Below are 26639 nucleotides of genomic sequence, written 5' to 3'. Positions count from 1 at the left end.
ACTCAGGCATTGTTTTTCCCAATTTCACTTCTGCTTGATATCCGATCAATCCACTTCCCGCTCTGAGACAATCGCTTCAGTATTTGTCTCGAATTCCAGAGACATGCTCACGGTAAGACTGTTGTGTTTTCTTTTGAATGGGAGACAGCAGATGTTCAACGGGGGCCAAGCAACAGCATACGCTTTGCAAACCATCTGTGTTGACAAAGGACTTTCTTCCAAAAGCTGCTGCTAAACCATCCACGTTGCCCCCAGTTTTCACCCTGGTCATTGCCATTTGCACCTTGAGAAGGTGGCACTAATTTGAACATTTCTCGGCCGTCTTCATCAACTTTGCTCCATAGCAGCTTTTCAAAACCCCTCACCTTAAGTTTGGAATGTGTGTCTTCATATCTTATTCCTGACTGCTCCGTAACGTAGGCGCTGCTCCTGGTCCGGCGAGATACCTCCACCTTCATATGCTCTTTCTCCCATCGGAGTAGGCTATTTCACTGGACGACGCTTGCACTTACATGTGTGAGCTGAGTATCATCCATATCTTGTGACCGTACTTGATAGAGACCAAGGACTGATCTGGTACCGAGTTCTCAACTCGGTATATCTCGCACACTGGGGGATCCAAAGGAAGTCCGCCGACAGTTCACATGGGGATTGGGGATTGCACAGCGGGTCTGGAGATTTTGCAAGATACCAAACGTAAGTAGGTTGCGGTGGCATAAGTCGTCCCCAGAGGTTGCACAACACCACGTGCGAAAGGGTGATTATGCAGAGGCGGGATTGGATCATCCGTGGGGAAGAGCATTCTGGGAATGGACGAGCATGATGGTCTCTCGATGATGGTCCGGTATGGTCCATGAGCAGATTGCGCCCGCGGACCAAACACGGGGCTGTGGCTCGCAACGCCTTCCCTGGCTAGGCTTCCTTGGCCTCTCTGGCCGCGCTCGGGGAAACCTCGTCGTCATCCTGCAGAAGATTTCCCTTCACTTTTCGCATGGACACGCTGCCTCCGTGTTCACCTCCGGGTCTCATCATGATGCTCCTGCAAAGTCCAACCCACTGTTCGATTATCATGCTACGCGACCATATCCGGTGACAACCTCGCCCAAACGCTCCACCCCATGACATCTCAGTCAATCCTCTAGGCCAACGTTCGCCACCGTCGCCATGAGCTCTCTACTCAACCCCATCCACAGCGCGAAGCAAAAATGCCGCCCCAAGCACCAAGTCCTTGTCCTCAAATGCTATCCCAAATACCAGAAGAATGTCCAGGAGGTCAAGCCCATGTCTTCCGAGCTCAGCTACCTGCTCTATTATGCATCTACTCGTCGCAACAAGCTGCAGAAGGTCGGCGCATTCCTCGAAAAGAAGAACGCCGGCGATGTCTGGAAAGGAAGGCTCGGGTGCGCATAATAATGACTCTGCCGCTATCCTTGCTAATTGAGCTTCAGCAATGTCCAGGTCACCCTCCAGATCCTTGCGGCCGTCATTGAGAAAGCGCCACGAGATCTCTCTCTCTATTCCAAATCCGTTCTCACCATCCTCGATTCCGTTCTACGCTCGAAAGACGTGAACATGGTCGAAGATTCCATTCCTACATTTGAGGCCTATTGCAAATACGTGGACGTGGCCTCTCTCACGGCCGATCAGCAGCGTGCCCAGCAATATATCTCCCTCGTCCAGCACTACGCTGGGTTCGCCTTTAAAACAAAACCCTTAGACAAAAAGCAAGGCGATTCCATCCCACTCTCTCTTCGATGGCGGAAAATCGGCCTCCGTGCCATCCGGGCTATCGTGGCGTCTGACGCTTTGGCTGTGGATTCCAATCGACAACTGAACCTCGTCATGCCGGTGATCCTGGAGAACATGTCATTGGAAGAAGAGAATATCCTGTCCACATTACAGCAGAGAGCAAAGACAAGTGAGAAGATGGACGACGAATCCGCCAGGAGGAGGCGCATGAGTATAGCGACCGTCACAACAGTCGATACCATTGACGGTGATCCTGCTGCAGCGGTTGAGACCACGGCAGGAGCGGATAAGGTCGCCGAAGAGGAGGTCAGAGCATTGGCATTGAGGTGCTTGAAACAAATCTTCTCGGTTGGTATTGGGAGTACAAGAGGTCAAACGAGGTTGGCAACAGCCTTGACGTTGAAGTTTATTGCTTCGAAAAATCCGCCCAAAGTTACCCCGGAAACATCAAAAACCGGCAATTGGGCGACATCCCTGTTTGAAGCAATCGCGCGATGGACGCCCGTGCAAGATCGTTTCATTATCGTTGTCACTGCCATGGAAACACTGGTTAGGAGCCCCATGGCGGAAGGGGTCCTAGAAAAACAGCTGGTCCTCACAACCATGATCGACTGGCTTCTTAGTTCCCCCGTCAATCTCATCGGATTGAGCGTCATGGATGTCCTACTTGGGTTCCTCCAGCACATGCTAGTTCTCCTCCAGCTTGGTGGACCTAACGCTCGCATCACACAGCCACACCGAGAGGATACTCTTGGTTTCTATCGGGACGTCAAGGAGGCTTTCGACCCAAGTTCAGTCTTGGCAGAAAACAAGATGTCCAGGACGCCGTCCAAAGAACTGACAGCATCACCTGTCCGGCAAGAATTGCTTGAGAGGCTACAGAAATGCATCGCCTCTCTTTCCAATCACATCTACTACACAGACCAGATCAGCGACATGCTGACAGCAATCCTAGCACGCCTGAAACCGTCGTCTCTGTCTGAAGTCCCGACATCGGCGGCCGCCATCAATGACCCAGCAGCCGCAACAAAAGCAATCGCCGAGTCCGCGAACATTCATGAAGACGCCAACACTTCTACATTCTTCTCGTTCGCGACTGCGCGAGTCACAGCTTGCCGAGTCATCAAGGACATCTTGGTTCGTGCCAACAGCAGACGAAGCGCCGCAGGGGCACCTATCGAAGCTCGTGCACGAGTCGGGGTGCAAGTGTGGGAAGGCACGCAATGGCTCCTCAAAGACGAAGACCAAGAAGTTAGATTTGCGTACATCGATGCTCTGTTAACCTGGCTCAAGCTTGAAACCAACAAGAGTGACATGCTCCTGCCGCGAGATGGCAATCGGAAGCAGCCACAATCCAGAAAATATCACGGCGAGAACGGCGTAGCTAAGAGGGCTGTCTCCAACGCATCCCGCAAAGAAAACAAACCTACCAGATCGAATTTTCTTGCGCTACTGCATCTCGCTATTTACGACAGCATCCTTGACGACGCCGAGAATGAGACAAATCTCCTTCTCCTGTACCTTCTTCTAACCAAATTGGTCGAACGACTCGGCGTCAATGCGGTCCGAAGTGGCATGCCCATGGTCCTCAGACTCCAGGAAACGGCTCTTAATGGAGAAGTTGTCTCCACCTTCGGAAGAGTCAATGTCGGAAGTGTCGTGCATGGCTATCTGTGGAATATTACGGACAATTTTGACTTTGAAACAAGTCTAGTCGGGCATGAGATCAACGCAGAGATTTCTAGGAGGAAACGCTTTGGAATCTGGTTCGACAAGGTCAAATTTCCAGCTCTGCCCATCGAGGACATCAGACAGCTTCCGAAAGAGACCGAGAAGACCCCGGGTTATAATGAAGAAGCGGTCCAAACTATCAAGCCGTTCTTGTCAGTTGCAAACATGGTGGAGGAAATTGCGATTGCATATGACAACGCTCTGCTGACTCCGCCAACTTCTCCCCCATCTTCACCTGGGAGAGTCTTTTCTGTGCCGACACTTGGATTCGGCTACGGCTACGGAGCTGCACCCCAGCCGAAGGCCTCGAGAGAGGATCAGCTTCCACAAAAGGTCAAAGACGAGATGGCCGCGGGGTGGAGCAGAGAAGCATGCATTGCCGCAGTCGAGAAAGAAAGCGCAGGATCGGTGACGGGATCTCGAACAGGGGCGTCTTCTATCCCGAACCAGCATCTCGGCGTCAATGGTGTTGGTCGGCCATATGGCTCTGTGAACGGGAAAGATTCACCAGCCACGGCCAACGGCAACACAACTCCAACTTATGGCCTTACCGGCGGATTAGGAAGCCTTACTCAAGTCCGGAGGGCAAGCGTCACTGGTTCACCTGCAAGGGTTCCGACCACGTCCAGTCGAGAATCGACAGTAAGAGTCACTGATTTGAAAAGAGCGCTGTCCGGATACGCCGTTGCTGAAAGGCGACAAAGTCCGCTGCGAAGACCACAGGCAAGTTCGAGGAGGAGTACAGGTAGCAGCGGAAGCAGCAGCATGCTTAGTTGGGACGATGCTGATGATCGTAACCCATCGTTCCTCGATGTGGCTGCCACCAGTAACTCAACCGAGCACGCCCTAGACAGGAGCCCGTCCCGGCCACAGACGTCGTCTTCGAACAGACCTAAGACGGCAGATCAGAAAGATGCCACATATCATGATCAAACTACGCTACCAAGTGTTACGGTCGACCCTCGTACGGATGCGAATGTTCCCCCGGTGCCAAAGATCCCATCAACACTCAACCTTCCGGGGACGTGGCCCCGTGACGCCTCGCCAGCGCGACCCGAAGAGATATCGCAGGACGCTCCTGTTTCTGGCCTGCCAGAAAGTCCTCAATCACGGAAAATTACGGGGGCAACGTATTCACCGTCACCAGGGCGAGAAAAACAAAGCCTTCGAAAGACATCCCGACCAGCTAGCCGCAAAGGGGCGGCGCCTCTATCTTCATCTCCAAATGAAAAGTTCGATCTAGGTTCACTGTTGGCGGCTATTCCTATTCCTATTGCGGAGGCAGCAGGGGATTTGCAGAAGGAAAACCGAACCGGGCGGCTCATAAGGCCTCCTTATTGATGAATTGTCCCTAGGTAGTATTATGCAAAAAACCTGTTGTCTATCTTCCTCTTGTGATTAGCCACTCGACGCTTTGCTCACCTTGGGCTTACCTGCTGCTTCCTGAGCGCTCAGGGAACACTCCCGGAATCTGCCCAAGTCTTTTAGTCTCCCCTCTCCCGGAGGTTTATTCACAACATCAACTTTCGGTACCATTAGAAGATAGAACCCAGTCAGTGTGAGCAATGCTATGACGGGTGAGCTGATCCACCAGTGCCAGGCTGCAGCGCGGCCTCCAGGCCTTTATCTGGTCATCACCTGGTTGTCACCAGTCATTTTTGTCGCGCACTTGTCGAAGCAAGAAAAGTTTCAATGAATCGCCATCCTTGCGGGGTGAAACATCCCACGTAATTAGATAATGTACAGGTACTTTTGACCGTTACTCTTCAGTGTCGGGTCTGCGACGATGGGAGATTCCTGTTTGATGAAACGTCCGCTGTGCTTCTAATTAATTATATGTAGGAGACGGGAGGCCACCAGGCTTTGTTTGGCGATCACCGGTGCAGCGTGCCCTGTATCGTATGGACGAGTATCGGACTTCCTCTGTCCAATCCCCCCTCCGAAACGACAGCTCCGCTCGTCCTTTCCTGCTCGTCATGAGCACAATATCCTTCAGAATGCTTACGTTTTCATCTCGATCCTGGCGCTCCACCCCTTGTCCTTCTCCCTCTCCAAGCTCCCTCTTCAGCACTGCAGGTCTAAACCTCGACCGCAGGCACGTCACGAGCACGTCCCTCTCCTCACGCCACGACACAACATATGGATCCTTGGAAACGTACAACCACACTAGGTGCACCATGGCGAAGACCGAGTACAGGCATAGCAGGACGATAGAGATCAGGGTGGACATCGACAGCCCGGACATTGTGTACAGCCCGTAGCCGTAGCCGGTCATGGACGTCTTCAGGATGAAATCTGTCCGATTTGCTGCCGATGCCGTTGCCGGCGCCACCCGACCTTGCTGGACCAAACTTCCATGTATTTTGAGAAAGAGGTCATTGCTCGTGATGGATAAAGGCACCGTCCCTGAGCCTGTGTGGGCCATGCTCTCTGCAAAAAGTACAGATAAAATTACTTCCAATTTTGTAGACAGATTGCGAGATGTGCCTCCGAGAGACATGAAATTTTCGAATGCGGTGGTGTTTGTCTGGGGTCGGGCTGGGCTCTCGACAAACTGTTGCGCCCATCGAGAGTCGATTTTTACGGTCTGGCTTTTGTACTTTTTGTCAATAGGCATCGCATAATCCAATCCCGGAACAGCGCCACCGACAACGTAATCGGTACTGGCGTAGCTCGTTGAGGCAGTTGAGTTCGCCCACTGTGCTTGGATCGAGCAGGCAAAATCGCTGGCACCTGTTGAAGTTCTGAGCCTCACAACGGCGCCAATAGAAGCATTCAGTAACTGTGAATCACCAAGGGTGACCCAGTGAAATTGTGGCTGCATCTGGTCTCCAAAACTTGCATTCAAAATTATGGGCGTGGTCTCCAACGGACTCAGAGCATGGCTGATGATAGGAAATCTGACCAAGGAAGTGTTGAGTGGAGTCTCCAAACACCCTGTAATGACGACTGGCTGCATAGCGCTCACGAACCAAGAAACGTCTTGGTACGAGCACATGGCCGGACTCCACGTTTTTTGGCATTTAGCAGAGCGGGAGGGGAAAGTCAAGAATCGGAAGCTGTTGACCATGTCGCCTATGACGGCATGCTGAATCGATACCAGAGTGAAATCTGGTATTGAGGCACCTAAAGAGCCTTTGAGTCGGATGTCCATAGTTCGCAACGACGAGATGCTCGGTACGCTGATACGTTGAGGGGATGCCGTGCCTCCGCCTGTTGTGGTGCGCGCCCAGTAGGAGAAAAAATTGGCTGCAATTGAATCCCAGGTCAGAGGGTTGAAGCACCCCAGGGTGGAATCATCACAAATTGCAGGACCAGTGGCGCTTGCTTCAAGAGTCGAAGGCCATAGCAGATCGCTGGAGGTGTTCAGTGTCATGATTGCCTCCCCAGCAGGCCAGATGTCGAGCCTTGGAATCAGAGCCGTCGCCGAGGACGGCCCGATGGCGAGGCCAAGCATGGTACACATCAATATCAGCGGCACCAGCAGCGATTTCCGAGCGTAGTTGGTGGCACACATTGCCCAAAAGTCTCGAGACCAGACGTAGGACAGATCTTTGAATTTGGTGAAAACCGTGAGAGATCCAAACGGCAGCCCATGTCCGATGGCCAAGCTCTTCAGCACATGAGTTAGCAGTGCTTCGCTAAGAGATGCCAGGATGAGCAACTCGTGGAGCTTTGCCGTCAACTGCAGCGCCAGTTCCTTTGGGGCATTCTCATTATTGATCCCTGAAAGCTCTTTCCCAACCCAGTACCCATACAGATTGAATGACGTGATAACAGCAGCCCCTCCAACCGGCACCAAATGCAGGAGAAAGGTGTAGCATGACGCCCTCTCGGTGGCTTTGAAGGGCAGATCATCCCGGAGAGCGCTGCGGCTGAATACCCTCGTCAGCGCTTGCCAAAGTTTGTGCAATGCGCCAACAATGAACGAGACAATGAGGTGTGAAGTAGAAGAGCGTGTTGTGGCTATCGGGATCAATGTCTGTGAGCTTTCGGCTTTCGGCTCACGAGCGATTCTGTCGTATGAAAGCCCAAACCTCATCTCTTCCCTTCCGGCGGCGAGAAATGTACCGGCTGCGTCGTATTGAGCACTCGAGAGAAGTTAGCTTAGCTTTTCAGGGTAGAAAATAATGAACATTTCATGGCAGGTACTCGGTACTCGGTACCTCGTGGAATGGCACCCCATTTAGGCTGCAGCGGCACGCTAAACGAGACCGCCAGCACGACGCAACAGTTGACTAGGGGCTAGATGGGGGTTGGGTTTTCAGCTAAGCCGTACATGGCATCAGTTTCACATCGAGATGCTGCACCAGCTCAACCTCTTCGACAAGTGGTTGGTCGCTGTTATAAGGATTATGGTCATTAGGCGCCGGGCTCGAGCTGAAAATGGAACACCTCGTACGAGGTACATCAGGTTTGGACTGGTGGCCGATCATGCGGTACGTCCCGCTCCTTGATTTTCTAGCCTGCCACCCGCTTAGCTTCAAGTCTGTGTTGTCTGTGAAATTGCTGAAAGCTGGTCCCCTGCGTGGCAGTTGCAACGCTCTAGTTTCCGAAATTACCTTCACCATACTCAGGAACATTCTTGGTTCCCTGCAGTATTTCACGCTCGTTGTTATAGTCATTTATGAAGTTACGAGATTGTACAAGGGCCCCGACGACGGGGATGACAGAACCGTGGTTTGGGGAGCGTCGTGTTTTAGAAGAGGGAAATTACAGCCCGAGAGGGCTGAATGGGGGTTGTTGGTACTTCATGGTGAGGGAGGTAGAAGTTGAGGGGTCGGTCGTACCTCGTAGGCGTAAAAGAGGGGACAGTTGACACGCTGCTAATTTAGGGTCCTTGTTGGCGCTGCATTTGGAGGAGCAGATCGGGATGAAGTGGAAGTGCGAAGGTTATAAGAGGTTATAAAAGCGGCATGGCCGGGCTGAGTCGCACATGAATTCCGGGCCGGTTTTTTTACACATCTTTATCTGCCGTGATCATGGCGACTTTTGTTACTGACCAACGTGTGGATGAGTAAATGCTAGTGCTAATCAGCACGGGCAACGGTTTCGCTAGATAGCGAGCAGACAGATCGGTGCAATCAACGGGGCTTAAAATTAGTAGAACACAGAGAAGACATCATCCAGCATCCAGGTCGTGATAGCAGAATCCGCAAATACTTCGCCCCAGAGATAAAACTCAGGCAGCGGTTAGGTGTTCTACTAGCTAAGTGTCGTACCGAGTTAGACGTGACGATAACCGCCGCCTTCTCCTAGGGTCAAAGCCGCTCGCCGGAGCATCATGGTCTCTTGAGTCACTCCTATGCCAGTACTGGGTAGACTGATCATTCATCATTACTCTGGATTTACGATTCTGCCAACGGTGGCGAGGCTTCAGGCTATCCCTCTGCCTGAAATCGAATCCTTCCCCACCCAACACCTTCCAACCCTGTTTTTCTTTCTCACCTCACTCGCCCTAATGCAGCTGTCGGGCGGCACACGCTATACACCCAAGGGTGGCGATCAAAGCGTCTAACAGGCTCTCTGCCGAGTATTCAGTCCCCCTTATTTTGTGCCATTGACGATTGATTCTACCAGGGCAGCTGTGTTGGCTAACGCTTCATCCGCATATCGGTACCCAATCAGCTGCACACATATAGGCGCGTCTTTATAGTCTTCGGGTCCCGTGTCTGGAAGGTAAGAGAGATCAGAAGTTTGTCAATCTTCATCTTGGTAGGGGACTCGAGGGGGGTGATTTGCATACAAAGACTATACACGTGAGCATCCTCGGCGCCATATTTGGCACTGCTGGGGTCATCCACCACGTCGGACTCGCACACCGTGTCAACGGGAATGACGATGGCCGGGTAGTCAAGATAATTCCACAGGCCAGTGTATGTGGCGGTCGTCCATTTGTCCAGGGGCAGGGCGGTGTGCTGCGCCGGCGGCATCAAGATGGCATCGATGCAATTGTCACGGAAGAGCTTGAGATAGCTGCGTGCTGCTGCTTGACGACGCACGTTGAGGTCGAAGAACCCGCGCAGGTCGGTGGCTGGGAAGGAATTGAGGCCAATGGCTTTAACAGAAGGGATTTCGGGCTCCCCCGTCCGGGCGAAGAGCTCAAGGTAGTTCTTGAGACGGAAGAATTTTTTATGTCAGATTTATCTCGAAGTCTGCTTTCGGGGGGGGGAGCGCATTGCAACTTACTTCGCTTCCCAACAATGTCCAGTACTTGATTAGGTCGCCATAATGGTCTTTGACGTCAGGCAAGGTTAGAGGAATGAGCTCAATATTGTCGCTTCTTTGGAGAAGATCCGCTGTCTTTTTGAGGCCACGTCGAACCGGTGGCGAAGGAGTGTAGACGCCGTCGTCCAGGACGAGGCCAATCCGAAGCTTTTGCTTGGGTTCGAGATTCACCCATGGCACAGAAATCACGGTGCTGTCATAGCGCCAAGTTTCTGCCAGCATAATGGTTTTGAGGAAAAGAGCAACATCCCGAAGCGACGTCGCCATGGGGCCGGCCGACGAGCGCACCCCATCCGTCCCAGGCGTGGTGAGGTCCCTCACGCCCCCGTGCGGGACCAGTCCGACACTGGGTCGAAATCCATAGAGGCCGTTGCAAACGGAGGGGACACGAATGCTCCCGCCAATATCTGTCCCGACACCGAGCACGCTTCCTCGAAGGGCAAGAAGGGCGCCTTCGCCACCGGTGCTTCCTCCAGCCGTCAATGCCGTATTGCGAGGGTTTAAGGTCCTGCCGAAGACATTGTTATGGCTATCACCGGTCATGATTGTTTGTGGAAGATTGGTCTTGCAGTAGAGCACTGCGCCCAATTCCAGCAGCATGGCTGCGGTTCCACTGTCTTCGTCTGCTGGTTCGTTGACAAAGCATGCCAATCCGGTCGACGTATCATATCCCGCAACTTGGAAGCTGTCTTTGAGCGAGATTGGAAGGCCGTGAAACGGACGGAGCGGCTTTTCAGGATTTTCTTGCCGTTCGCGATCCAGTGCACGCGCTCGCTCGATGGCTGTGTCGAAGAAAATCTCGGTTAAACAGTTGGTCTGTCGCCCCGGTGAGCTTATGTATTATTATATATGAAAGAGCAATGCTGCGAGACGAAGTTGGGGAGTCAGGGGTTGACAAACCAACTGCTGAGCAATGGCTGCCCTCTTGCAAAAGGCGACCGTGACCTGTTCGGCCGACCACACTCCATCCTTGAGCTTCTCCAGGAGCGCAGTGGCGTCATAGTCGGAGGTGATTTGGCACTCGATGTCGCTCAAGATGCCACATGTCGGCGGCATTGGCATGACATTTGTGGCCCCGAGATATTGGTCGGAAGGAAGCAGCCACTCTTTGGGGATCTTACTCTGACGTTCCAACTGCTTCTCGGCCGCGACGATTTTGTAGTCTCTGTAGACTTTCGACATGATGCTCGTTTCCTACGGTACTTTCGAAAGGGCGAAGGACCAATGGGTTGAGTGCTTCTGCTGTGAAAAGGGATGTCCAGGTCCTCTGGGGCATACTTATACTCCGAAGCCTCGACTCTTCGTTTGAATGGTAGACCAAGCATCTTGCAAGGAGGAACTCAGGTAGAGGCGCATACCCTGATAGCTGGGCACTCGAGTCCCTTGAGATTTCACCGGTTCCGGTTCTAAAATGGTCGAGACATTCGAATTGCAAGCTTCAGCTTCAACACTCTGTGGGGAAAATCCTCCGGTCATCGTTCCGGTCCATGTGTCTCGCATCACCGGCCTATCAGTAGCTTAGGCCTACGACCTCCGAAAGGCTATTCTTCAGTTTTCCAACCCACTTGCTTACCTCCTTCCTAGCTGGTCGTTGGGGTGAGTACCGAGTATGCTGTTGGTCATCCAAGGTTCTTTCTGAGAAGACCCATACCTGTTAGCTTCTCAGAAGTCTCTGGTGTTCTCCTTGACCCTTTCTTTGCTGGCAACCTGAATCCATCCGAGTGACTGGAATGGCATCGGTCTCTCTCACGCCCCGGCCCCGTGGAGTGCGGGCTGCATGTGACCGATGCTACGAGCTCAAAGAACGGTGCGAGCGTGCGTCGATAGCTTCGACCTGTGTCAGATGCGACAGGCTGGCTCAGGTTTGCCTGACTGTGCGTCCACTGCGACCGGCCGGTCGAAGACCACGACCACGACATCGAGAGCACTCGGCCTCTCAAACAACATCAAGTCAATCCAGCACCGACGCTCAGTCTCAATTCCATGTTGGCGCCTGGCTACGGGATGTCCCTGACCTGTGCCAGGAGGAGAGGGAATTGATCATGTTTCTCCTATACCAACCCCAAACCCTGCAGTTCTATGTGGTTAGCCCCAGTTTCGAAGATGCCGCACGGCGGTCGTTTGAAGCCCCGTTCAAGTTGCCGGCGGCTTGGCCAGTACTCAAAGATGCCTATCTTGCCTATGCGGGCGGTTTGAAAGCATTTCACGCTGAAAGGCCGATTGATGCGGATGTGGATGCGAATCTCTGCCATGCATCCTCCGCCATGAGAACGCTGCGCACGCTGTCGGTTGCAAGTTCAGAGGATGCGGCGTTATGTCTTACGCTGGGGATCGTATTGGCACTGTATATCTATGGAGCCGTTGGCGTTGGTGTACCCGACATCTGCTGTTACTGTCTCAGTGCTGCCAGGCCTTTTATTGAGCCCGCCGCGTCCATCCCGGAAACAGAGCCTCAGCTCATCTTTCTTGTCTTGTTGGAGACCATGGACTGCACGGTCCACCGCCGAAAGCCGACATTGAGGATCCGGTCCCCAGCACCGGGACGTGTGGATCGCCACTTGGGGCTCTGCCTCCCATTACTCCCCTACTATTACGATCTCTGTGTCATCAGCCACTCGCTGATCGACGCTAGCAACGCCAGTTTCATATTCACCCTGCACCAACATCTCGAGAGGATTCATGGTGCCGTGAATGCATGGCAGCCATGCCCACCGGAGCGTTTCGTCCACGACTTCTCATCGGCCGAAGTGGTCCACCTCCTGGCTCAAGCTAGGGTATACCGATTGGCAGCCCTGCTGATGGCTCACCGACTGCAACATAAATTTGGACAGGAGGACATTCAAGCGGATATCTGGTCGCGCGAGGTGATTATGGAACTCGAGCTGGCTCGACGGACGACACAACGACCCTTCCGATTTGTGACGCTCCCATTCATTATTGCTGCGATCGAGATTCGAGACCCGGTCGCGCGGACCAAGGCAGTCCAGGACGTGGACGAGTACGTTGATCGATTTATGCCAGTCGTACAAGAAGCAACCAAGACGTTTTTGTGGCGGATCTGGCGCGAGCGGGATACTAAGGCAATATGCTCTTGGTTTGATTCGGTTTACAAGCCATGCGTCATATTGAATTCTCTCAGAGTTTCTAGCTGAGTGTGGCCACATTGCCCAGTACTTCTAGGCATCTTTGAGGTGATCTGATCCAGTTGGTGCTCCGTCCCCTTTGGAATACAATGAGAGGAATTCAAGGTGTTTGAATGACAGCCTGGTGTCATTTGAAATATGTAGTGACAATCCGTTCATTTCCCCTTCCGCTCTCCGTCTACTAGGGACTTGCCATCCTAGGGCTATCAGCCAGGGTAGATTCCCAGTCATATAAAAGAGTCGCCCTCTCCATTGATCAACGCTCCCGATCACTGTCTCTCTTCTCATCCGTTCACCTAGAGCTTCCACGATGGATGCGCTGGCTTCAACCCTGGTCGAGCCGATCCGAGCATCTATGCTCCTTGATATGGAGAGACCTAGCGCCCGTCGAAGGGAGATGAAGCCGGAGGAAAGACCGCCCGCAAGCGAGATGGGCGACATCCAAATTGAAGGCCTCGACCGGTCATTCGCTGCTCTCTGGAGCGGCGGAAGAGTCGTCGGAGTTGGGTCGGCAGGTAAAGAGGAGGATAATTCACCAAAGAGAAAGGTAGGTGAGTGCTCCAGTCTCGTCTCCGTCGACAACTGACCGCTTCATGGCGATTCTAGAGACCACTCGCTTTGCAAACGCTCGCCGCAGCACTCCTCAACTCTCAGGTCCAAACCCGCTCATCCCCAATAGTGTTGCCGTCGAGTCCAGCTACATTGCTGAATGTATATCTTGTGACGCCTCATACCTCTCAAGCCATCCCGATGCTTCATGTGCTTCTGGCAAACACCATGTCCAATTCTCAAGCCGCGATTGAACTTCTCAAACCTGTTCGACTGCTGCAGTATTTTGACCTCGAGGGACTGGCAGAAAGCTTAGCGGAGGTCAGCCAAGATTTGTATAGAAGGACGCAAGCGAATAATGAGCCGGTTGGTGCAGACTGTGGCAACCGCACCGGGCTCGAAGATATCGTCCTGGTTCAAGGATTAGGACAGACGGTGTCAGCCACGCATCGTCGGAGTGGCCTCATCCAAAGCAATGCGTTGCTGGGAGATTTGACGAGAAACATTACGCAGATTTCACGGATATCAAGACATATCCTCGTCCTTGTAGAGGTCGCTCTCGAGATTGGTGCAGCCCACGAAGCTCAGTTGAATCAAGCGGCACCAAGGTCTAGGAGGGCTCATGCAGCCATTGGATTGGAATCTGCCTTCGCTGGCTCTGGCGGTAAGTCTTTGAGGCTTTACTCGGGACATGAATTATTATCCAGGACGCTGGAGGCGGCTCTTGACTGTATCGTTGTAGAGCATGACGGCTTCGGCCGAGTCAATGAAAGCAGGAGATGCAACGAGTCCCGGGAGCAGGTGGTTGAGGTGGTCAAGGATCGAGTGGGCGACCTGATGGGTCTTTGGGATGTTTGGAAGGGAGGATGATGGTATTTGGGAATTGGAAGCATCTCGAAGGTACGTAACATGTATGGGCGCGCCTTCTCATCCCTCGACAAATCCATTCTATATACATGGCTTGCGACCTGTCTTCCTACCGAACTCCTCCACCGAACTCTTACATATCCCGTCAACCGGGTTACGATACACAAATATCTTAGCAATGGATATCGCTTACGGCCCTTTCAGCGTTATCGCGCGCTCCGGAGTGCCTGTCATGCACGCTGCTGTCTTACCTCCCGCGGGCAAGGTGGTGTTTCTGGACAAAGTTGAAGACTACTCAGAACTGCGCTTACCGAACAATCGCTGGGCATACTCCTCGCTGTACGATCCAGATACCCACCATCTGGCTCCCTTGTCTGTCATGACAAACCCTTTTTGCTGCGGTGGAACCTTTCTGGCGGATGGACGGCTTGTCACCGTCGGCGGGAACGCCCCCTTGCTCTGGCTCGATCCCACCGTCGAGGACGGCTTTGACGCGATTCGTTACATCGGAGACGAAGGTGGCAATTATTCATGGAAAGAGCCTGGGAATAAATTGGCCTCCAACAGATGGTACGCATCAGCACAGACCCTAGCGGATGGCAGGATCTTTGTTGCAGCAGGCAGTTTGAACGGACAAAGTCAATTCAACTTCAGCAACAATAACCCCACCTACGAGATCCTCGATGCGAACGGTGTTAGTGAAGGCGACAATATCCCGATGAACATCCTGGTTAACACCATGCCGTACTAGATGTACCCTTTCCTGCACCTTATGCCCGACGGCTTGCTCTTCATTTTTTCAGATACTTCTTCAGAGATCTTTGATGTGGCTGCCAACGAAACTGTCAAGAAGATGCCCGGAATGCCCGGAATGCACAGGACCTATCCAAACACAGGTGGGAGCGTCATGTTACCATTACAAGCAGCGAACAACTATGAGCCTGAAATCATGATTTGTGGTGGAGGACAAACACAAGCAATTGACAGCATGTGTGAATCAAGCTGCGGAAGGTTGAAACCGATGAGTCAGGATCCAGTGTGGCAAATGACCGGGATGCTAGGGGCCCGAGGTATGGTAGAAGGGGTCTTACTTCTTGATGGTACTGTGCTCTGGATCAACGGCTGCCACACAGGTGCCCAAGGGTTTGGACTGGCCACGAATCCGGCCTTGGAAGCCCTAGTCTATGATCCGAGATCGAATACGTGGACCGTATCTGGAAGGACAACAATTGCCAGGCTGTATCACTCTGTCGCCTTACTACTCCTGGATGGAACAGTCCTCATTGCGGGAAGTAATCCAAATGAAATGCCGGTCACTCTGCAACATGTCGAGATCCACAATCAATATAGAGCCTTTCCCACCGAATTTAGGATTGAGATTTGGACCCCGCCATATTTGCGTGGCATCAAGGCATCTCGAAGGCCCAGAGACATCGGCCTTTCAACCTACACCCTGGCGGCTGGGACAAGATTCAACGTCGAATTCAACATTGACGAACAAGTTAGGACCCTGGACCTTGTTCTCTACAGTGGGGGATTCGTCACGCACTCGGTTCACATGGGTCAGGTGATGTTGATCCTCGAGAAGAATGGTTGTGAAACTCTGAGTAACGGTCGAAGAAGGGTTGAGGCATCCATGCCAGAAGGGATCCAACTCGCCCCTGGACCGTACGTGGTGTATGTGCTTGCCAATGGCATTCCCGGAGTCGGGCAATTTGTCACTTTGCGCGTTTGACGTGCGAACAGTCGTTTATATTGAGCATATCGCTTTGATTGAGCGGCAGTCGTGGAAAGTATTGGGATCGGCGACTCCTGGTATTCCATCAGCACAATTCCAGACGAAAGTCAGCAACTGAAATTCTAAATAATGTTCTTCGGTTTCCGCTTAATGTTTCACCGTATCTCTAGTACGTCAAAGTAAGCGGCCAATTCGCCGCAGCTTCAAGAATCCTTCGAATCACTCAACAATTTCTCTTCGCACTCGAGCACCAGCCGAGTGCTAGGTTCTGAATGGCCGAAGACCTGTCGAAAGCGCTGTCGCCAGTTTCGGCGCAGGCGAGCATTCCTGCTTTATATGGAAGCACAGATCAGCCCTCCAATGCGACGGCTGGACTCGCATCAGGTCCAACCTCAAAGCCTGCACAAGATGGCGAAGGTGACCTGATAATGACTTCGCCCACTGCCCCTACAATGGCAGCAGCGGCATCAGTCTCAACTCCTTCAAATTCTGCGACTGCCTTTACAACTACCTTTCCAACCACCGGGCCTGTCCCCCTCGACTCACCTTTCCGCACTACGCCAATCCATCCGTCTCTGCCATCGGTGAAAGTCCCCGCCGAGGCACTGACCAGCGCTCCAAACATGAGCCCGATAACCTTGCAACCGTTCACGGGAGCCGAACTCAACAAGTACGGGTTCGAAAAGTTATGGGCGCAGGTCCTCGCGGCGGCAGAGAAGAACAACAACGCGAGCCACCTCCCGGCCGCGAACGGTGAGGTGGGACTGAGCGAGCCAGAAAGGGAGGAAATATCGCGCGTTCGTGAGGAGACGGCGGCGCTGTTGAAGCAGAAACTCGACGAGAGGGAGGCAAGGCTCCGCGAAGTCGAGAGGGAGATGGAAGAGAAGGAGAAGATCCGCGAAGTGGAGCGCAAAGTGTTCAGGAAGAAACTAGGCGGTGGGAAGGAGGTGTGAAAATGCGCCGAAGCTTCCGTCGGAGAGTGTGTCGATCTGATTCTTGAGCGGGAATGAATGCCTTTGAATTGCTCTGGGGCAATGTTTGCTGCGGCGATCACAATCAGGCACTTGGAGGAAAATCAAGCACGTGTGATTCCATGGATGATGCTCTAATACGATTGAAGTCTATGGGGTTCAGCAAACCAAAACCATCTGAGCAACTCCCAACTCCATCATCTATGCGGCCGCCCTCTATGAAGCAGGCGTCGTCTGTGCTTGGATCCCACAACGGCAAAGCAAGGAGATTCAGAAACGCTGTCAACTCAAAAACCAACCAGGAAGCAAAGCCAAAAGAGCATTTGAGCGCCAATCCTCCAGGCTTGCTCCAAATCTGTTCGGTAATACCAGATGAAATATGCTTGTACGGGCGTGTATTTCTTGCACGGTGAGCGAGGGCGTCTGCGCCTTCGTTCTCTCATCATTCGACTCCGATTAATGGAGCGTCGATCAATGGAGCTTCTGGATGTGGCTTCGCTATTGCTATCCTCAGTGAAGTCTCCAGTGTCCGAGCCCTCCTCTCTAGACTGGACGTCGTCGGCTTGGTTTGTCTCGCATTCCATCCTTTCGTCGTGGTCTTGATCATCGTCGTTCAAGTCTGACGCGGATATTCGTTCTGTCAACGGCGGCGCTGAGTGGCTGCGCCTCATTCTCGTTCTTGTCGGAGGCGCCCTCGTCTCCACTGGTCATCCACTCAACCATTTCCCTTCCTCCCCCCCTTCCTCAACCACACAGCGTCAACTTCAAGTCGACCCCCTCCCTGCAGTCATGCTGCTGGCCCCAGTCGTTGTGGGCATTGTACGAAGCGGTACAATACTCCTCGCCAGGCGCACACTGTAGTGGGACACAGTTGCCCTCAGTGCGGTCTGGGACCAAGGTCATGCCCTCGTCCTTGAAGGCATGCCTGATACCGACCTTTCCAACGTAAGCGCCCAGCCCGTCCTCGTCGCTGACGATGGCTTCCCCCTCGTGGGCGTCCTCGTTGAGCCACCCGGCATCTCCGGCATTAATCATGCTGAGATCGTACCAGGTCCTCTGGAAGGTGTTGTCCCACGTCCACTCGAACTGGACCGGCGCCGTGTTCTCGACGTCGGTGCGCCACAGTTTCCAGCTGATGCCCATGCGAGGGTCGTGGGCGAAGGGGTGCGAGAGCTCCGCACCTGGGTGGAGGATGGAGTACATCTCCTCCGGCGGGGCATCGACCCCAGGACGCGGTGCGTGCACAATGTTGTTGTGCACGGCAAAGGGGCAGTTGTTGTACACGATCGACTGGCCTATGTAGCCGTCGCCGCGATCCTGTATCTCAGCCAGCGCGCTGGGATTGGCGTTGACGATCTCCTTGAGCGCTTCAGCTTTTGCCTTGAAGGCCTCTGTTGCGGTTGTTTCGGCGCCCTCTTCTGGCGCAGCCCATTCTGCTTCCCCCTGCTTGTTTGCGACAGGGGTGTACTCCGCGGCGCCGTAGCACGCAATGGGAGGGATGGCTCCCGACTTCGGAGAGGGCCTCTTGGCGATCGTTTTGATGCCCGCGTTGTTGATGTAGGTGGGCAGGGCAGAGACAAGGATGCTCATCACGGCAACGATGAGCGCAACCGAGGCGGCAACTGAGAACCGCATGGTGGAGCTGTGTGGATGATGTCTTCAAATGATATTGACTGTCAAAGCTGCGTTAGTTCTTCGGTCGTCCGTCGCGGCTAAGTTGGTGTTCTCTTCAACTTACAGGCGTGCAACGAGCTCACAACAGTGCCAGCTGCGGCGATGAGGGACCCGGAGATGTACGCTGTGCTCGTAAAGGGCATCAAAATCCACTGCATAAGTTGCGTGAACATGAATCCTCTCCGTTGATGTTGTCCAGGCAAAGAGAGAAGGTTGAGGTTGCTGGAGATTTGGCGATAGCGAGGCTAAGGCTGAAGCAAGTTTTTCAAGACGATGAAGAGCAAGATGCCAGACTATCTGCACCAAAAGATGTCCCAGTATGAAGAGGCAAGAAGGTAGAAGATGCTGGAGGATAGAAGATGCAAATTCGAGGAAAGCAGGGTGTAGACTGCTTTCTTATAGTTGTGCAGCTCTCCATGGACGGCCATTGAGTTTGGTCTACCCATCCTTCATTGACATTGCGTGATCAGACATGTCTGGCTCAACCCTCGCTCGCTCGCGATCTATTGACAAACAACCCAATGGATGGGGTGGAGTAGGGAGTAAAGATGGATGGTGGAGACCGGAGATCTGCCTGCCTTTGCGCTGAACCACGACCAAGTATCGCGTACTATCAGAGGTTCGTCGCCAAAATTCTCCACGACCAGACCAGAATAGATCACGTTTCGCTTGGCGATCTTCGGCCTCGCCTCGACAATTAAGTTGTGTAATATTCGTCGTGGTTGAGTGGAGGAGGATGGAGCGAGCGGCTCATCCAACTGCTTAGACGGCAAGGCTGTGGAGAAAAAGGGGAGGAATTCTTGTCTAACTTTGCACAGACTCCCACCACCTACACGGTATTGAAATTAATGTATCAATCAGTCCATCTCATTACCTGTTCGGGTTAGTATGATTTTGCGTGCGTGGGCATCTCTCTCTAAATCTGACAGAGGCATTGCTCGCGGCGAGTTGGCGTTATGTTATGTAACTCTCATCCGGTACATACATAGTGTAGACAAAAGCAGTCCGGAGCCGAGCAGCAGAGGCTATCGTTGTTTTGCTTGTATTTGGAGGTCCATACAGGTCAGGAAGCGATCCAGACAAGAGGCAAACCTTTTCGAAGATAGAGATACCCATGATATCCACCATCTAATTTCAGGAAATGGTGCGTGCCTGATACTTTGTGGTGTCGCAAAAAAAACCGAAAGTGCTGGGCAGGCAGCATTTGTGCTATTTTTTATGCAAACTTGACAGTCGGTATATGCTTCATTTTTTGTCGTGCTGGAATGGGAAAGGGCCACGGAGAGCGTAGGAGCGGTTCCTGGAGGCCGCACATGTGCTGAGATGTTCCTTCTGTTGTGTCCCATGCGTCGCTCGAGGCAGAACATAACAGGCACTGTGGCTTCAGAACTCGACCGACTTACTGTATGGGGCAAATGGAAATTGGAACCAATACGTCCACACAGTTTTTACATGGGTACGAGTGCAGTATGTAGGGTTTGCGTTATTAAACAGAAATATATGCTGCCGGGACCACTGGTATAGATGGGAACCAAACAACGATGCCCACCAGCTTCATCCTAGTCGGCCTTCCCATAATATCCTAGACTGATTTTCCGTACAAACGAGAGACAGCTCCTTAGTTACCACTTTTCCTCGCCCTGGCACAAACCCTAGAATTAGGCAATAACATCAGAATTCACAGTTCGATCTCGCAGGTCGCCCTTCTTCTCGTCCTGCTCGACTGCAGAGCTAGAGCTGTCCACTTCCTCGTCGTGGATCTCCGCCTCAATAATTGGACCGTGATAGAACGTCTTGCCGCGGAGGTACCAGTAGACAATGGCACAGAGCAGGATGAATGCCAAGAAGACTATTGCGTAGTTCATATTATCAGCCGTGACCGGTCTGATGGTTGGCATGAGGAAGATGATGGTGACGAAGAAGGTCCACACACAAGCCCACACATTGACGGCGAAGGAAAATTTACCCAAATGCCATGGACCGGGTTCGAATTTGCCGAAGACGAGCTTGCAGACAATGGGAATGACGTAGGACCAGTCCAGAGCAATGGCGCACACATTAAATACGCCCGCAATCGCGATGTACGAGCCCAGAGCAATCAGGTTGATGGCGATGCACCAGAAGATGCTGATCCATACCGCGTAAAGTGGTGTCCCCGTCCATCGGTTGATGATGGTCCAAACCTTGGAGAAGGGAATTAGCCGATCACGGGAGAAAGCAAACACGGTGCGTGCCAACGCCTGCGTTGCCGTCCAGCAGACAAACTGTAGGATGAGGAAGGCGGAAACGGTGAAGAAAATGCTGGCCCCCTTCCCCAAAGAATTGTAGAAGATCTGGGCAACTGGTTGATAGATCGGGGAGGCAAGAATCTCGGCCGCATCTCCCATGCAGAAGCAGAGGACAATATTGAAGAGCCATCCGAGGACATAGGTGCAAATCATCGCAAGAGAGATGGCCCACGGAGCTTTGATCTCGGGCTCGTTGATTCTACACAGATTAGCCAATGGATGCCTGAGCCACAAGGTATGCAACACTTACTCCTCGGTAATGTGGGCTGTAGCATCATAATCTGTCATCGTCCACGAAACTGACAAAAAGCCGAACAAGAAGGACCACCCGATCGGTGTCCACCCGGCACTTCCCTCGACATGAGTGAAAACGTAACTTGCGTCATGTTTGTTGTCTGTCACAGCGAGGAGGGCGATCGAACAAGCAATCAGGACTCCAAAATGGTAAATAACATAGGTCTTTGTCATTTTCTCCATCCAATAGGTCGAAAGAGAGTTGACAAAGCCGCATAGCACAGTCAAGGCTGCCATGACTCCAACCGTCTGGTTGGTGGTGGGGAACCATTGAAAGTCGCGACCGATGGAAACTGCAGCCAGAAGAAGCTGAGCGGAGCCATACTCCGAGGAGGCTATACCGGCAACCTGTCCAAGGAGATTGATCCATCCAACAATCCAACTAATGGAGGGGACCCATTGCTTCGGAGCCAGTCGAGAAACGGTGTAGTACAAGCCACCACAGGTCGGGTAGGCAGAGACCAGCTCGGCAACGGAAAAGGCAATGCATAAACATCCAGCACCTGAGATTAGCCAGCACCACACGACAGAGGCAGATCCTCCAGCCTCGAGCGGATAGATGAAGGTGGTCGCGGTGGTCGCAAACAGCCCGGAAATGCTGACGGCGAAGGAAAAGGTGGAGAGGTAGCCAAACTCGCGCTTGAAAACCTGTTGCGCGGTTAGGACAGCCTTGTTCTTGTGACTCAGTAGCGGCAATCCGCATTCCACATACCGGCTTGTATCCGAACTGCTCGGCGAGGGCTCTGTCGGCCGCACTCAACTCGTCCAATTGGACAGTCCTGCGCCGGCCTTGCGCATCTTGAATCTCAACTGTGCCAATGCTATGCCTGCGCAAATCGCCCGCGTCGATGGGGCCTAGGGTTATTTCTTTGTTGGCCATGGTGGCAAGTAATGCTCGAGAATTTTCTTCTGCTTTTCAGTCCTTCGCTGGAGGCCAGTGGAGGTCTGAGTATTTGTAGAGCAGGTGGTTGGCGTATGTTTGCAGCGACTGATTTCAGATCAGCGCCACTTGCGGTAGCGAACAACTCGTTTGACGCAGGAGCAGTCGAAGGTCACTCTTCATCCACGGCGGAAATCGATTGCATGTGCCGGCTGTTGGTAATGCGGTTGAAATGGAGTGACAACCCGAGCTGGATGGGATCGCAAAAAGGCTCAGCGCACACCGTGTCGATGGGTTTATTGAGGTCAAGCTGGAGAAAATCAAGAAACAGAGAGTTTCTGGCCAGGTCTGGGGAACAAGAAGGAGGAGCGAAGGAGGCTAGCTGTCTGCGATCCTGAGGACGCTGGTGAGGCTTGATCTACCCATCGTTGCATTGGTGCAGGGACTCTCTCGGCGATGGCGGTGGAGGTGGAGGTGTGATGAGGTAGCCATGATGCCAACTGGGCCCGCTTGATGGAGGAGACAGAATCTTCGATAGACAGGCCTGGGGGCCATAGTGGATTGGGCAGATTCAACAGAACGAAGTTTGCCAAACACGATGGCGTGGGATGGTGGGTGGTCGCAGTCGAGGCAGACGGATCGAGCAGCCTACCAGCCCGTCCCGAGCAGAGTGTCACTCTACGTAAATAGGGCCCGCAGGCTTGCTGCATGGCGACTCGACAGCGATTGAGCAAGGGACAAGGGAGGAACCGCCCTTTTGCATGTATTGCCGGGCGTGGCAATGGACCGACAAGACCCATCAGGCGGGCTACTTCGGCTGAGGCTTGAACCAAAGATGCCACTTGGTGCCACCTAAAATCCTTCGATTAGCCTGACCTGGAGAAAGCATGGAGACATCTTCCAGGCACGAGACTATCGGATGATTCGATAGAGGCGCCCCCAAAGCCACCAGAGCCACCCAGAGCCCGCCTAGAGCCCACTTGCAGCCCGCCGAGGCCGCCAAAAGCCCACCCAGAAACAGACTTCGACGACCCCTCAAAAATCTCCAGCCATCGCTTGAACTTGCAAAGTCTCCACCCCTGACGTTTGCCCCCGCAGGCAAGATTGCTTGGAGTCTTGGACATCGAAAAGAAAGAAGAAAAGAGAGAAAAAAAAGAGGACGGAGAATGAAAAAGGGAAAAGAGAATGAGTGTAAATGGCTCAAACAGAATGGATCATGCTGTCAATCTCTGCAGCCCCCATGTGCACAATACTGTCATGGATTAATCAATTTCTGATAACAGCTCCGGTGCTATGGCTACTTAGTGGCCACCTGCTGATAAGCCATGGGCAGCCGTTGAATTCTAGATTCTCATAAGCCTACTTACCAAGAAGGTACAGAGTAGTAATGCAGAATACTGTAGATGGGTGGCATTTCCCTGCCTGGTGGCTAGAGTAACGACTTGTTTTAACCCTAAAGAGCTATCATTTGCGGGCTGCCTCTCTCCTCTCGCGACAGTCGCAAAAAAGCTCCTGTGATAAAATGCAAGCCTTGCCGGCCCGTTCGATGCCGGCTGACACCAATACGAGATACCCGTCGCCTCAAAGTACCCAGTTTGTGTTAGTTGCAAGATACGGCATGCCTCAAGACGGCTACCTCTCGCGTGGCCGCCATGCCGAGTTGGGCGCCCTGTGGTCACTCAGGCAATTCGACCAAGAACCGTTGTGTCGAAATCATTGGGATTCCATTCAGCTATCTGTTTCTGTCTGCATTCATTCCTGGGATATTTAGTTTCTGAAAGAGCCAAGGCGGAGCCTGCCACAGCCAGACTTGCTGCCATCTCGTCTGGGAAAGCATCAAGTGGACAGGCTGTGCCGACAACGCTCCACACCATTCCCTCGTCCCCTGCCCTCTGACACAGTTTTCAGAAAACCCATGTGAACTTTGTTCTTGTCTCTCGAGTCACCCAATTCCAGTCACGACAAAGGCGAGCGTAGTCGATCCTGTCAGTCGGTGGTGATGTTCACCACGAATCCAGCTTACCAACCGCCACCACCAACCTCGGCGTTGCTGGAGCCCCAATTATCGTTGGTTGGTGCAGCAGCCCCGCCAGACGCGCCCCAGGCACTGCTGGCGGCATTGGTGTCACCACCTGCGCCCAATACATTTCCAGCACCAGCAGCGTTGCCTCCATTACCCCATGTATCACCAGCAGCATCGCCCTCAAACTCGGGCTCCTCCTCTTCGTCAAAATTCAGATCGGCGCCTTCAGGCTTGAAATGTGCGAGGAACTCGGGCACATCCTGGTTGGTTTCGAGTAAGATCTTGGTGAGGAATGGACCCAAAGCCTCGTCCTTTTCATTGTAGAAGGAAGTAGCAAGGCCTTCGTTACCGATACGAGCAGTGCGACCTACTTATAGTTAGCGATAAGGAAAGAGACGTTGTTCAATCTGACGTACCAATGCGATGAACATACTCGTTCTTCCCGTCGTGATCGGCAGACGGAAGATCGAAGTTGATGACATGCATAACATTACTAAACAGTGACAATGAGATACCGCGCTGCTTTTTTTTTTTTGCAATAACTTAAGCTTACCGAACATCGAGGCCACGGGCAGTGACACCAGTTGCAACGAGAATAGGAGTCTGGCCACCTTTAAACGAACGCAACGCATCCTCACGCTCGCTCTGGGTTCGATCAGAGTGGATGGACGTAGAGGGAAGACCCAGGTTGAAGAGGTAATCGTCAACGAAGTCGGCGGTCTTCTTGAATTTGACGAAGATCAAGGTACGCGAGGGCGGCATCGAGATCAACAAGTCGTACAGAGCCTTCATCTTTTTGTCACCATCACACCACATGATCTAAATTAGGTTAGTTGAGAGCTGATACGAGTTGTGAGATTGAAACATACGTGTTGCTTGACGTTAACATGGACGCTGCCAGTGCGGCCAACACTGACATGGACATAGTCGGACGCAAGATATTTGGCGGCCAGACTGCGAACACGCTTGGGGAAAGTCGCGCTGAACAGGAGATAACGATGATCACCATCAGTATTGGCATCTACTTCAGGTCAGCACACCAAGCAGCACATGAATAGTGGGAAGGAACTCACCGCCGCCACCCATGATCTTCGACATCTCTTCCCCCCAATCATCGTGAAGCATTTCATCAGCCTCGTCAATGATTGTGTAGCGGACACGGGCAAGAGACAGAAGCTCAGGACGACTCATGAAGTCGAGGAGACGACCTGGGGAGGCGACAAGCAGATCACAGCCACGCTGAAGCTGAGCGGCTTGGTCTCGAATAGGAGCACCACCATATGCCACGCAGGGACGAAGCATAGAGCGATAGCAGAGGCGACGAGCTTCATCGAAGATTTGACAGCAGAGTTCACGAGTCGGTGCGACGATAAGGATCAATGGCTCTGCGCGGACTCGATCGCGAGAAGGATCGAAACCCTGACCAATATTGGGTCGAGGCGCAGCAAGCTTCTTGACCTTACCCATCAATTTGGAGATGGTTGGGATCAGAAAAGCTGCAGTTTTACCGGATCCTATAACGCTGTTAATCAGGAGACGAAACATATTTGGGACAGACTTACCGGTCTGAGCAATGCCAATCATATCATGACCAGTCAACACCGCTGGAATGGTGTAAGCCTGGATGGGGGTCGTGGCACGGTAACCACAGAGCTCGATGTTTTCGAGAATGACTGGGTGTAAGCCAGCATCCTTAAACTAGACAAGGTGAGACTGAGGGACTCATGGTGAATAGAGAGCACTTACGCTAGACACGGGGTTGACGCGAGTCTCGGATTCGACCGTGACCTCGACAGTGGTAAGACTGGAAACAATCAGCAGGACTTCATCGTGGTATCAGAGCTTTGCTTACTTCTCGAACTTGATGCCAGCCCGATTGATGTGTTCGCCACGGAAGAGATCTCTCTCAAGCTTCTCGTCGCGTGGCCCGACATCACCGTATTCTTCCTTCCATTCGTACTTGGCTGCGTCGTGAGACCAACTACTGGTGGCATATCTACTAACGGCCGCTTCTTCAACGCCAGCTTCGTCTTCAGCCGCAGCTTCAGACTCGCCGTCATCGCCGTTGAGCAGGGTGGTTGGGGCACGGGAGGTGTAGTTGTTCGCTTTCGGCTCGACCCAGCCAGATTGGCGAGCTAGTTTGATGGCCTCCTCGTTCTTGGGAGGACCAGCAGTGGGCTCAACACCGTTGGAGGGCGTGATGTCAGCAAGAGCTGACGCTACATCAGTGGTGTCAAAAGAGGAAGCCATGTTTACTGAAGGACGTAAACACGACTCGAAGAGATGAAGGAACGAAAGGACAAGGTGAGGTGATGGTGATGGTGGTGGAAGAGAAAGAGAAGAGTTTTGAGAACGCAAGACGCGGAGATATTTAAACGGCTGCCACCCAGAGTCAATTTGGCAAAATAAACTGGAAATCAACCGTACCCTAGCAGAATCACTCGGACTCTGTAATCCAGGTGGATAATTGGCGATGGAGCAACAGGAAACGATGTCGCCGATGA

The 26639-nt window shown here is 52.8% G+C and overlaps 11 protein-coding genes across 11 annotated transcripts; 6 read left to right on the top strand and 5 right to left on the bottom strand.

Annotated features, from left to right (window-relative positions):
• Window positions 1-1164: 1164 nt before the first annotated feature.
• On the top strand, window positions 1165-4821 carry A1O5_04269 (uncharacterized protein; the record flags this gene model as incomplete). The annotated part of the gene is made up of 2 exons (XM_007744877.1): window positions 1165-1400; window positions 1449-4821. The coding sequence occupies 2 exons, from the start codon at window positions 1165-1167 to the stop codon at window positions 4819-4821; spliced, it is 3609 nt and encodes a 1202-aa protein (XP_007743067.1).
• A 487-nt stretch (window positions 4822-5308) lies between these two features.
• On the bottom strand, window positions 5309-7522 carry A1O5_04268 (uncharacterized protein; the record flags this gene model as incomplete). The annotated part of the gene is made up of 1 exon (XM_007744876.1): window positions 5309-7522. The coding sequence occupies one exon, from the start codon at window positions 7520-7522 to the stop codon at window positions 5309-5311; it is 2214 nt and encodes a 737-aa protein (XP_007743066.1).
• A 1505-nt stretch (window positions 7523-9027) lies between these two features.
• A1O5_04267 (uncharacterized protein) lies at window positions 9028-10890 on the bottom strand (the record flags this gene model as incomplete). The annotated part of the gene is made up of 4 exons (XM_007744875.1): window positions 9028-9152; window positions 9227-9593; window positions 9670-10524; window positions 10609-10890. The coding sequence occupies 4 exons, from the start codon at window positions 10888-10890 to the stop codon at window positions 9028-9030; spliced, it is 1629 nt and encodes a 542-aa protein (XP_007743065.1).
• An 860-nt stretch (window positions 10891-11750) lies between these two features.
• A1O5_04266 (uncharacterized protein) lies at window positions 11751-12860 on the top strand (the record flags this gene model as incomplete). Its single annotated transcript, XM_007744874.1, has 1 exon — window positions 11751-12860. One exon carries the CDS (start codon window positions 11751-11753, stop codon window positions 12858-12860), a length of 1110 nt encoding a protein of 369 aa, XP_007743064.1.
• A 301-nt stretch (window positions 12861-13161) lies between these two features.
• A1O5_04265 (uncharacterized protein) lies at window positions 13162-14270 on the top strand (the record flags this gene model as incomplete). The annotated part of the gene is made up of 2 exons (XM_007744873.1): window positions 13162-13398; window positions 13458-14270. The coding sequence occupies 2 exons, from the start codon at window positions 13162-13164 to the stop codon at window positions 14268-14270; spliced, it is 1050 nt and encodes a 349-aa protein (XP_007743063.1).
• A 175-nt stretch (window positions 14271-14445) lies between these two features.
• Window positions 14446-15018, top strand: A1O5_04264 (uncharacterized protein; the record flags this gene model as incomplete). Its single annotated transcript, XM_007744872.1, has 1 exon — window positions 14446-15018. The coding sequence occupies one exon, from the start codon at window positions 14446-14448 to the stop codon at window positions 15016-15018; it is 573 nt and encodes a 190-aa protein (XP_007743062.1).
• A1O5_04263 (uncharacterized protein) lies at window positions 15019-16002 on the top strand (the record flags this gene model as incomplete). Its single annotated transcript, XM_007744871.1, has 1 exon — window positions 15019-16002. The coding sequence occupies one exon, from the start codon at window positions 15019-15021 to the stop codon at window positions 16000-16002; it is 984 nt and encodes a 327-aa protein (XP_007743061.1).
• Window positions 16003-16628: 626 nt separating this feature from the next.
• On the top strand, window positions 16629-16958 carry A1O5_04262 (uncharacterized protein; the record flags this gene model as incomplete). Its single annotated transcript, XM_007744870.1, has 1 exon — window positions 16629-16958. The coding sequence occupies one exon, from the start codon at window positions 16629-16631 to the stop codon at window positions 16956-16958; it is 330 nt and encodes a 109-aa protein (XP_007743060.1).
• Window positions 16959-17720: 762 nt separating this feature from the next.
• Window positions 17721-18611, bottom strand: A1O5_04261 (uncharacterized protein; the record flags this gene model as incomplete). The annotated part of the gene is made up of 1 exon (XM_007744869.1): window positions 17721-18611. The coding sequence occupies one exon, from the start codon at window positions 18609-18611 to the stop codon at window positions 17721-17723; it is 891 nt and encodes a 296-aa protein (XP_007743059.1).
• Window positions 18612-20308: 1697 nt separating this feature from the next.
• A1O5_04260 (uncharacterized protein) lies at window positions 20309-22112 on the bottom strand (the record flags this gene model as incomplete). Its single annotated transcript, XM_007744868.1, has 3 exons — window positions 20309-21137; window positions 21189-21880; window positions 21945-22112. The coding sequence occupies 3 exons, from the start codon at window positions 22110-22112 to the stop codon at window positions 20309-20311; spliced, it is 1689 nt and encodes a 562-aa protein (XP_007743058.1).
• Window positions 22113-24131: 2019 nt separating this feature from the next.
• A1O5_04259 (uncharacterized protein) lies at window positions 24132-26385 on the bottom strand (the record flags this gene model as incomplete). Its single annotated transcript, XM_007744867.1, has 8 exons — window positions 24132-24505; window positions 24552-24628; window positions 24689-24954; window positions 25005-25159; window positions 25209-25649; window positions 25698-25833; window positions 25882-25939; window positions 25988-26385. The coding sequence occupies 8 exons, from the start codon at window positions 26383-26385 to the stop codon at window positions 24132-24134; spliced, it is 1905 nt and encodes a 634-aa protein (XP_007743057.1).
• Window positions 26386-26639: the final 254 nt, after the last annotated feature.

The sequence above is a fragment of the Cladophialophora psammophila genome (genome assembly GCF_000585535.1).
Source record: "Cladophialophora psammophila CBS 110553 chromosome Unknown aczJe-supercont1.5, whole genome shotgun sequence".
Taxonomy (NCBI): domain Eukaryota; kingdom Fungi; phylum Ascomycota; class Eurotiomycetes; order Chaetothyriales; family Herpotrichiellaceae; genus Cladophialophora; species Cladophialophora psammophila.
Note: the sequence above shows the minus strand (reverse complement) of the source record. Positions and strands in the feature narration are given on the sequence as shown.